The 12,199-nt window shown below is 39.6% G+C and overlaps 1 protein-coding gene across 2 annotated transcripts in view; it reads left to right on the forward strand.

Annotated features, from left to right (window-relative positions):
- Positions 1-12,199, forward strand: part of LOC103181585 (disintegrin and metalloproteinase domain-containing protein 22) — a 140,960-nt gene that overhangs the window by 62,973 nt on the left and 65,788 nt on the right. For both annotated transcript variants that reach the window (XM_042331863.1, XM_042331862.1), the window contains exons 6-7: positions 4,891-4,960; positions 11,535-11,598. In XM_042331863.1, coding sequence (XP_042187797.1) covers positions 4,891-4,960; positions 11,535-11,598 — 134 coding nt within the window. The remainder of the gene's footprint in view (positions 1-4,890; positions 4,961-11,534; positions 11,599-12,199) is intronic.

Raw genomic sequence — 12,199 nt, forward strand, 5'->3', positions numbered from 1 at the left:
TTTATCTCTAGGAATAACTAGTGTTCATCAGTAATACATTTGGTAAAAGTTCAAGCTACACAGAAGATAGATATTAAAATGAAAGTTAAAAGATTTCATAATTAATTATAACAATTTCAACTCTTTGCATTAAATAGGTTTGAATATTTTGATTTAACCATGGCATCACTGATGAACTGGCTGGAAATGTTACTGAGCGTAACTATGTGAGAGAACAGAATAGACCTCTGTTATTAACCAAGAGTACTTCACACAGCTTGGCACTTGAACCACATATGTTTATTCAGCTCCTTCACACAATGGCACAGTCAATCTTTTAAGGCAGTTCCATCAATGATGTCATTAGCAGTCTAAAATAAAATAAATGGAAGTACTGCATTGAAAGTACATTTTGTGCACAAAAATACAGTCAATTCACTTTACAGTACATTCCTTTGAAGCGCTTTGAGACATCTCGAAGATGTGATAAGGTGCTACATCAAATACAAGGATTATTATTATTTTTAAAAAACTAGAACTGTTATATATCTATATGATTTAGCAGACATAAGAGTGTAAGAAAGAGCTCACTTGACATGTCTACTTAAAGAAGCTTTTGGCATTGTCATTCATATTAACATAATATCACCTGCCATATACTTTCACTGTTGCTTTTAACAATGGTCATTAATGATTCTATAAGCGATGAAGCTTTTAAACTGGTTTCATTTAAGAAAGACATTGAATTTTTTTTATAGTACCGTATCTCGTCAATAACTCTTTTCTGTGAAGTGCAGTTGCTGTTTTTGTAGGCAAATGCAGTAGCCATGTTGCGCACAGCAAGGTTGCAGATCAATCATTAGGTGAACGACCAATTTATAGAGAGAATTGTTGACCAGAACACTGAGAAACTCTCTTCACTTTTCAAATACGGTCATGGGAGCTTTCAGATCCACATGAAGAACAGAAGATGAGACATCAGTTTAACATGTCACTTGAAAGATGGATGAGGAAAGCTTTATTTCAAATGAAATTCTGCTTTCAGTAATCAGTGAAGGAATGAATAAATCAAGGCATTTATTCACTGGCAGAATGCTGTGTCAGATTTCAGTGCTGATATTTAGATTTTCTTTTCCATGCTGGAATAAATAGAATGAATACTGGATTTGGATTACAGTTCATAGCTAAGTGCTTTTACATTAATCTGTTAAAATTAATTTACAAATTTCCCAGTTGCCTATCATTGGCATGCAGTGTACTCTCTTATAGCTTGTAAATATTACGTGGGTTAGTATCACCTCCAGTTCACATACAGTACAACTGCTAAGCCTGCAAAGATATTCTAGTGTTTTAAGGTAGTTGCCAGATATTTCCTATACTCTCTTGCCTTTCCCGCTGTTCAGTCTCTTCTTCTCATATACCCAGTAATGGTTACCTTTCTTCTTTCCTCCATAATTTCACTGTTCCTCACAATTCATTCAGCTTTCTACTCTTTGCATTTTACTTTTACCCAGTTCTCTTTTATATAATAATAATCCTTGCATCTTCCAGACGTGTCAAAGCACTTCACTACTGTAAAGTGAATTGACTGGATGTTTTGTGGGGGTGAAACGCGGCAGCCAATTACACTCAGCAATTTCAGAAATTGGTTTAGTTGGGTGTAACAAACTAGTAATTTGTGTTATCACTGATGTTGTAGAGTTGGGAGTTCTTGACATTGACACTGAGTGTAAAAAATCCCAAATGTTTAATCTATGAACATAGATATTCCTTGTCACAACAACAACGCCAAAATTGTACGACCCACAATTTTTAATTAAGAAATAAAATCCAGCAAAATGCCCTGACGATATTGAGTCACAAGGACATTTTATTTTGGTCAGCCGGGTGTCTGACACATGCAGAAACCCATCACCGTGCTTTAGAGTATCCAAACCAAACTGAGAATTTTATACAACCCTCCTCCACATGGAAATTCCATAGATAGATTGTTGGAATGGAAGCGCACTCTCTCCCCGGAGGGACGCTTCCTACTTACCTAATTCCAGAGATATTAAGTCTTGGTGACCCCATAGTGAGCGTTGGAGCACTGCTGGAGTCTAATCTAATTACTAGACTAGTCTAATTATTATTATTATTATTATTAATCAGCTTAAACTGAATTGCTTGCCGTTGATATAGCTGTCTGGCAAGCTTTGCTCACTGGTTCTCCAGTTGGGACCACCTTACCTGTTAGGGCTTTGGTTTGCACGGTTAACAGGAGCTGAGTGGGAGCCATAGCTGATAATAGTATTAATAATAATAATCCTTGCGTGTGTTGTAGTAGTTTTCACAATGGGAGGTGTCTCAATACACTTCACCGGATTTACTAAGGACCAGCTGGCTCAGGAACCAGACTACCGAGACAACCACGAAAGACTTGCTCGATCTTATCTGGTCATTCTCCGTAACTCATCCTTGTAACACAAGGGATCAGCCTTGTTGCTAACCTTTGCTTTGCCTCTAGGGCATGAGTTAATCTTGTCCATCCTAACCAGATCAGCTTGAGCATGACTTCTGAACACAACTGATTTGATACTATAACCCAGCATCCTGTTTGTCTTGTTCAATTTGCCTCACACTGGTTAGTAATGGTGAGTGAAAAGGCAATTGACACCCTTAGGTGTTTTTCAGGTTTCCCCCTTGTAAAGTACTGTACAATACATGCAGCATAAGTACCTTCTACTTTCTATATGCAATGCTTTGCATCTATGTGAATTGAGCTGTATTTGTATTAGAATCAAAGAAATTTACAACATAGAAGAAGATCTGGGCTGGCTCTTTTAGAGAACAGTCCTTTCAATCCCATTTACCTGCTCTTGGCCCATCCCTTACTCCTTTTTAGATACATACCCTGTTGAGCTCTCTTTTAAGACCTTGGCTCATTCTGCAAAGTGCTTCAAGGCATTTCAGTTCTGTGAAAGGCACTATAGAAATCTAACTTAATGTTGTTGTTTTGGGCTATCTGGTCTGATTCCTCTGTTCCCCAGAGCTTAGTATCATCTGGGAAACCAGGTCATTTATGAGTACGAGGAACAGGAAGAGTCTCAACACAGTAGTTCCTCGGATAAAAAAATAATGTGTTCTATATATGCCAAGATAAAAGATAAATATCTTAACTTATGACACTGTCTAGAACACACTTGCGACTGGTTACTTGTGATCTACATGTTTGCCCTGAATTGTGGAGCTGTTTATCATTTTTTATTGGTCAGCCAGGTGTCTGACACATGTAACACCCATCACTATGCTTAAAAGTATCCAAACCAAGCTGAGATTTCCGTGCTTCCCACCTACACATGGAAATCCCAGAGATAGATTGTTGGAATGGAGTGCGCACTCTCTTTGTGGAGTGATGTATCCTGCTACTTAATTCTGGAGAGTTTTAGCCACAGGTTGGCAAGAGCCAAGAGTTGGAGACCCAGAGTGTGCGTGGGGTTTTGCTGGAGTCTAACCAGCTAAAACCGCATAGCTTGCCATTGATATTACTCTCTGGCAAGTTTCCCACTGCCAGTCCAGCTAGGAACCCCAGAAGGTTAGGGCTTTGGGAAGGGTTAACAGGAGCTGAATGGGAGGATTCCCTGCCCCCAGTGACTGGTCTGCCGTTCCAGATCCTGTAAATGAGCCAGTGTGCTGTCATCAGCAGTGCTCTGGAATACTGCGAACCCGCCTGGCTCAGTAACCGGATTACTGAGACCGTTACAGAGGGCTGGCTTGATTCTGACATTGCATTACCAGACATGTCACCTTGGAGCCATTTCAGCTCCATACCCCAAGGAGGATAGTTCTAGAAGTCCCTTCGGGCTTTTCGCAATTTATATTTTATGGTTCTTACATGTTTCAGATGCCGTCTCTGAACTCCGTTCAGCGGGCTCCGGCCTGCTCCACATCTCCCTCCCGACCTGCCCTACCATCGGTGGCTGGGCTTTCAGCCTCTCTGTCCCCACAATCTGGGACTCCATCCCACAGTCTCTTCGCCTCGTTTCCTCCCTTGCCTCCTTCAAGGCCGGTCTCAAGACCCTTTCTCTTCGACCGTGCCTTTGGTCACCCTCCCAACTCTCTGCCTTCCCTCATCCCCACACCACCCCTCCTCCATGCTCGGGTCCTGATCCCTGACTGTCCGGCGCCTTGGGATGCCCTCCTGACGTGAAAGGTGTTCTATAAATGTAATTTTGTTGTTGTTGTGGTTTTATTTATAATGGATACTTCAGTTATTGAGACAAATTAACAGACCCTTTCCAACTTAATCTGCATTTCTTCTGACTGGGCCAACCTTCTAATACCGCAAATATGAGCTCCCTGGCATTGCTTTTACTGAGGATACAATCACACGTTACACTAGCACAAACATAATTCATTCCTCCGCCATTAGCTCCATTGGTCAACCCGCAAAATATGTTAAAATTAATACATTCAGTGTTGCAAGCATTGTCCTTTCTGCTGTGCTGTAAATTTCTGTGCTGTTGCGGTTAACAAACTACATAGAATTACATTGAATGATATGGCATGGAAACAGGCCATTTGGACCATGTCGGTGTTTACACTCCACAAAAGCCTCCATCTCTCATATTCCCCTCTATTCCTTTCTCCCTCCTATGTATGCATCAAGTAACCTCTTAAATGCATTGATGCTTTTTGTTTCAATCGGTAGTTAGTTGCACAATCTCGCCACCCTCTGTGTGAAGAAGTTCCTCCTGAACACTCTGTTAGATCTATTACTAGCTATCTTATAATTATACGTTGTGTAAAAATGTTAGGAATTTTTTAGTTCTGTTTTTATTATTCATCGTTTAAACACATATGTTATCATAACCACCATTGCACACTAATCTCTACACTTTACTCAGCTTGTCTGTGTATTATATTTTTTAGTGGAATGTTTCATGATGGCAATCACACGTACATAATCGAACCACTACTGAGGAACGATGAAAACATATTGGTAAGTCTTGTTTTACAAATGTTATATGTTGTAAAGTGAAGTTAACAATGTAATGATGGTTTAAAGCTGTAATGTAATGATACTAATAGGGTTTCAAGACTTTTTTCATATTTTATATCTTAGTCTAAATTTTGAATTAAAATAATAATCAGAACTTCAAGCTTCTTCTTGCAACATTGATGCAAGCGAGAGGACTTGAGTTTGATTCCCGGGCAGGCCGAAACGTTGGACAAGCTTCCTTCCTCCACACGCCTTTTTTACCTTGTAGTAAGGAGGAACCTGGTTGTCAGTCGATTGGCAGATCGCTTTTCCGGGGAGTAATAATTCCTTCAAAATAAATAAAATTATTTGGTCACTCATCTATGACTGCTTGTGGGACACTGCTGTGCGCAATTGGCTGCTGCGCTTCACAAAATATAAAGTCAATTCACTTTACAGTATATTCTGTGAAGCGCTTTGAGACGTCACAAAGACATGATAAGGCGCTATATCAAAAATCCAAGGATTATTATTATTACATCTCTGCGCCTCTCCAACCTGCTCACACCTCACTGGCAACGTTCAGCATTCTGAGACCTGCGTGAAGGGCACTATGTAAATACAAGTTGTTTAAAATCCTCAAATTATATCTATTTGTAGACATCACCTGCTAATTTAATGAGTTTATCAATGGAATCCAGTATTAGGCACAACCTATTGCCATATATGCTAACTGCTTTCTACGACCTCTATGTCCCTTAGATGAATATTTGCAATATCCTGTAAATTGCTCTCCTGTAGAATCCTATGATCACTGAAGTACCTAAGTTACTAAGGGCACTCTAATTTGGTGTTATTATGTACTCTCAATAAGGAACAATATTTCCTATTATAACATGATAACAATTAGCCTCATTCATTATTCTTATCAAATTTCACCAGCTCTAAATTTATACATCCTTATAACCTTAGCAGTTTTGCCTGGCTTCTGAATTAAAATTCAATTTGAGACTTCTCAAAAATTCTACACGACCGTAAAGCTTAAGATGATGCTCTTAAGGCTAAGGCGATGAAAGCCTCACAACTTCGTATAGAGACCCAAGAAAGCTGAGGCCAATAAATGTAGGGATAGACAAGTGGGAGGATTTCTGCTCTGGTAATCTAACAATGCCAGAATGGTTCAATTCATGCTTACATGAATATGTGAAGAACATTCCTTGTGTGGGCTATTCACAGATTACGTAAGAAGTCAAACGTTTCAAGTGTTTGAAGAAAGGCAAAAAGCCAGCAGAATTGCGTGCCATTTTTGTTATTGTGGTGTTGCAATGGCATTTGTACCATTCCTTTGTATGTTTGTAAAGAAATAAAGAAGCACTTTTGTGAAGATGATAACCTTTAAAATGTAAGGACAATTTTAGTTCCTATAATGTCGGCAGATCAACGTATGAGACCAGTGACTTTTATCCCACTGGGTGTGTAATGTGCATATTTAGCACTAAAATCTCTTAAAGCAAGTACATTACAAACAGACCTTCAAGTGATGGCCGACATTAAACAGCTGAATAAACGAAAGAGCAAAACCGCACAATTAAGCTGTTCTGTTCTGCTATTAGGCAGCAGTCAGCAGCCCCTCACAGATCTTTTCAACACTTCAGCAGATAGAAAGGCACATCACTCCATTCTTCATGACTGCAGAATTCCGAAGGTGCACATATATAACCTTTAAGGATTTGACTGGTTGCCAAGTAATATCTCTGAGGTAAACAATCACTTGTGAAACTGATTATATTGTCAGAGAGAAAGAGGATGGCTTGGCAGCTAATGTTTTCAATTGATGATTGATTTAAAGATCAATATTGATAGGTGACAGAGAAGATCTTTTGTTTTTCTGCACCATCACCATTTGAACACTATAAATAATCAGAGGCTACTGTACCAAATTTCAATAATAATAATAATAATCCTTGCATTTGCTTATCCCTCGTCAAGATGCTTCAAAGTGCTTCACAGAATATACCGTAAAGTGATTTTCCCAAAATAATAAACTTTAACCTGTAGGTGTCAGCATTTGGAATATACTGTGGATAGTGAGTTACAAGGGATTACAAGCAGATTTCAATACATTAAACCCATGGCTTACTGGACTCCAGAATTCAGACCCAGTCAGACCAGGGCTGAACCCCCAAAACATTTGGTAAAAATCTTTGCGAGGCCACGAGCAAGTAAACTTCCACCATCCTACTCTCCTAGCACACGTCAATACCGTGCTGAGCAATATAATAATAATAATAATCCACCTCACAGACTCCACCTTGCTAACCCTACCAGTGACCAGGGATATCAACTTACACTCCTATTATAATAATAATCCTTGCATTAGATACAACGCTTTATTGCATCTTTGAGACGTCTCAAAGCGCGTCACCGAATATACTGTAAAGTGAATTGACTGTATATTTTGTAAGCGGAATTTTTGAATCCCACAAGCGGAAGACAGCTTATCTATCATCTTCTGCTTGCGGAAGACATTAACTTATTTGCTATCTTCTGCTTGCGGGATTCAAACAATTTTAATGCCAGTTCAATTCTAATTATACTTAGCCATAAGGTCTGTCTCACCAGACAGGATCTCCCCCCAATTACTCCGGCTAGCCAAGGTTTAAGTGTACTTTACAAATAATATTTGTATTTGATGCAGCATGCTTCACATTGGTAGGTCATCTCTAAAGTGTTTCACACGATTTACTGTAAACTCTAGCGACTTTGCATTTTATAAGTGAATACGGCAGCCAATAGCATACATTAATGTCCCATAGAGTACTCGCCTCACAAGTGAGAGGACCCTGGTTCGATTCCCAGGTAGGGTGAAATGTTGGGAAAGTTTCCTTACTCCACACGCCTCTGTTTACCTAGCAGTAAGTAGGAACCCGGTTGTTAGTAAATTGGTGGATCGCCATAATAATTCCTTCCTCCAAACAATATTAAGAATTTGGTCACTCAGTCCACGACTGTTGTGGGACACTGCTGTATGAGCAATTGGCTGCTGCATTTCACAGACAAAAATATACAGACAATTCACTTTACAGTGTATTCTGTGAAGCGCTTCGAGACGTCTCGAAGACATGATAAGGCGCTATATCAAATGCAAGAATTGTTATTATTATTATTAGAAGCAGTCAGTCTCCCTTTGTAAGACCTTTGTTGTGTCCTCTGATTCCACAGTTCACCCCCAACTTGGTATCACCTGCAAATTTAACTACCTAATGTAGGTCTGGGAATCCAGGGTTCCTAGTACAGACCCCTAGACACCCCCTTAATACCTGCTCCCATTTTGCCCAAGCTTCCTTTCCTAATTCACTTTGTGTCACATGCATGATTGAGTGGGTTACAAGTTAATGATCATATAGTTTGCTGAACACAAATATAGCATCATATTTTTTACTATAAGCCTTTATATTAGAAATAATTTTTGAAACCAATTTAAAGACGTTTATGACGGTTGTGCTCTCTAGCGGTTCTGCAACCTTGCTTCTGAGCCCTGAAGCTATCACTGAACAGATGTTGGACCTAAAACAGCTGGATTATGAGATAGCTTTCTCTTTCCCTTCCTGGAGAGTAAGATGTTTGATGTGGGTATCACTGACAAAGTGACAGCTTTGACATATTGGCTAATGGAGTGAGCTGAAGGCAGGTGGCTTGACGCATTAGGCTAGCAATCTCCACAAGATCTCAGCATGCTCAATAAGTAGAAACATTTGTGACTGACATTATCAGTGATGTCTCAGACAGGAATAAAACGTACTACGTGTCTTTTAAGGGCTGACCTTTCCAATTTCAAATAAATAATTGATTTGTTTCAGCTTCACTGAAAATTGGCATAACAGTGTGTTTCCACCTTTGAAGTCCAGCTATTTTTAATCTTAAAATAAAATGAAGTCACCACTAATCCTTGTTAGTGGCGGTGTCAGAATGAATACTCACCAGTGCATGGTACGCAGATTTCAGTCGGTGGGGACTACACCAATGGTTGTCAGTGAGTGTGTACTAATTTCTTTTGGTCGGCCGAGTGACTGACTCACACAAAACCCATCAGAAGTCTTAAGAATGTCGAAAGCAACTAAACTGTGGAGTTACTATGCCTATGTGGCATATGCTCTATGTCTCTCTCCAGTTTTGTTTTCCAATTATAGCTTGATAAATGATCTACAAAGAAGAAGGTGATATACGACAGAGAATATAAAGGGTTGAGTAAAAGAAAAAAAAACTAAATATATAAGTTCCCAGTCTTAACGGCAAATTCTACTTGCATCAAGTAGTTTTCGATGTTTCTCTTTGTTTCTGTCGACAGACCTGCTGACAGTCTATATTTGTTATTTGGACTGTTGTTTCTCAGATTTTTATATATGAATACCAGTAGGTTATAATAATAAATATTAATAATCCTTGCATTTGATATGATGCCTTAATATATCATCAAGGCGTCTCAAAGCGCTTCGCTGGATTCATTGCAAAATGTAGTAACTGTGTGCTTTGAAGGCAAATGTGGCAGCTAAACTGTGCACAGCAATGTCCCGCAAATAACCATGAAGTGAATGACAATTTTATCATTTTTAATTTGGGAGATTGCTGGCCAGGAAAGGCAATTTTTAAAAAAAAATTGTTACGGACTCCATTATGTAAATTAGTAAATTAAAACACTGGTCACTCAGCACCTGGAAGAGAAAAATAGGTTTAGTGCTTTGAGCTGCTATCTTGCTTGAAGGGTTTCAAATAAATGCATGTTATTGTATGGAACGTTGGTGTCTTATTCAGCCCTCAACTGACTTTTAAACCTCACATATGTGCCATGATCGGTTCTGCCTTCTCCCACTTCCGCAACATTGTTTGCCTTTGCCACTAACTTTCCCCTCAGGCCACCGAGCCCTCGTCTATGCTTCCATCACATCCAGGCTATGCTAACTCCCTGCTTGTTCGGATTATGCTAAATCGCTGCTTGACACACTTCCCAACTCTTCCCTCCACAGGCTGCAGATTATTCAGAACTCTGCAGCTCGTGTCCCCTCCTGCACCAAACTCCGTGACGCTATTATCCCCATCCTCGCCCGGCTCCACTGGTTCCCCCAGGGGATCGAATTTGAGTAGAAAGTGATCCTTATCATCACATTGCTTGTTGCTCCTTCCTACCTCTGCGACCTACTAATACTAACACCTTACCAACCTTCCCACTCCCTCTGCTCGGTGGGCACTGGCCTGTTCCATGTCCCCCTCCCTGTTTGCCCCACCAGTGGTCCACCATCAGTGGTCAGGTTTTCAGCCTTCTTGTCCCCACCCTCCTTCCTTTGGAGATTCTACCTCCTGGTAAGATTGCGCTGATACATCCAGAATCCTTTCATCTCGCCCCCTCCCTTGCCTCCTTCAAAGCCCGTCTCAAGACCTTCCTCTTTGACCATGCCGTTAAACATCCTCCCACCCCCATTCCCCTTGTCCTCCACCCCTGTTGATTCCAAGGGTGCAAAGTCTTCACTGCCCAGCATCTTGGGATGTCCTACCGATATGAAAGGTGCTATACAGATGCATATAGTTTGTTGTTGTTGTTGTTTAGGTTTCTGGGCACTGAGTACCTTGTTCAAAAATGCTATCTTTTTCTCTTTCTGATTCTGATCAACCCTCTGTGGATTTACCTCAATTCTGCTTTCATGTCAGATTTCTGCCATTTTTACCATTTATAAAAATCACATGTTTTACTCTGCTATGAATGAATACAGAGGTGGGTTACTTTGTAAATTAAAAGTCAAGCATGAAAATCTTTTTGTAAATGCAGGTTTCAATTGAACTATGGAACAAATCAAATGATACTTAGCACGTTGCTGAAAATAGTGGGTTCCAAATGAGACATTGTTATGTGGAAGACGCCATAAAACCAGATATTTGTGGAGTCCTGTAGCATATTGGTTAGAGCATTTGCCTCACAAGCAAGAGGACATGGATTTGATTCCTGAGCAGAATGAAAAGTTAGGCAAGTTTTCGTACTCCACACGCCTCGGTTTACCTAGCAGTAAGTAGGAACCCGGCTATTAGTCGATTAGCGGATCGCTTTCCGGGGGTAATAATCCCTTCAGAAAAAAATAGAATAATTTGGTCACTCAATCCACAACTGTTTATAGAACACTGCTGTGCACAATTGGCTGCTGCGTTTCCCGCACAAAATATGCAGTCAATTCACTTTACAGTATATTATGCAAAGCTCTTTGTGACGTCTCGAAGATGTGATAAGGCGCTATATCAAATGCAAGGATTTTTATTACTAAGTTAAACAGCCCAGAAGAAGACTAAATTCAAGTTTTTTTCTGAGAATATTCTGAGGTTTAGAACACAGATAATTATTATGGCAACCAGAGGCTATGCACCGGAAAGGCAATGTTAGGGTGGTTTGTGATGAAATTACAAGACTGCAATGTGATGAACAAAGATTCAACAAAAAAAAAGTAGATGGTCAGGAAAATTCAGATTTCCAAAGCAATGGATCACTTCTAAAACATCCATAGTTAAAATGCTTTATTCGAGTCACTTTCTCTGTTTTCCTTTGACCTCACAGAACGAGTCTCATTTGGTTTACCAAGCTGCAAGACGTCACCTTCCTTTGGAGATTCTACCTTCTGGTAAGATTGTGCTGAAACACGGTATACATGAGAGTATGTGCTCAATCTCAATTCAACATCAAATACGTTATAAAATAAACCATTTGATTTGCTTTATACATTAAGATATGTGTGAACTCACACAGATGAAAGATATTTGCTTGATTTCCTGTGGGTTTCAAGGAGACTGTATTTCACAGAGAAGATAGAATGGGTGTGTAATCCATGACAGGGTTTTGTGTGAACCTTGGAGAAAGTGGGCTTGATAGGCAAATGGCCTTTTCTCCTTCAATATCTTTCTTAAGCAACGAAAGCTATCAAATATTTCAAGTGGTCTAGAGTGTGTAATGTTGTGTTTGTTGCAAAGTTGATTCTGAAAAGCTAGAACTAAAATTCTTCATATGAATATCAAACAATATCTAGTGAGTTATTTTTTATAAAATCAGGTAGTAGCATTGTGGCTCAACAATTAGGTGATGATGATGTGTTGTGGAAATATATGCATGAACTTTTTTTCACCCACTCAGTAGCGAGTTAACATAAGTTAATGAGTTGCTGTGGAGAGGTGACATAATAATAATAATAATAATAATCCTTGCATTTGATATAGCGCTTTCCACGT

Source organism: Callorhinchus milii, unplaced genomic scaffold (genome assembly GCF_018977255.1).
Source record: "Callorhinchus milii isolate IMCB2004 unplaced genomic scaffold, IMCB_Cmil_1.0 Scaffold2, whole genome shotgun sequence".
NCBI lineage: Eukaryota > Metazoa > Chordata > Chondrichthyes > Chimaeriformes > Callorhinchidae > Callorhinchus > Callorhinchus milii.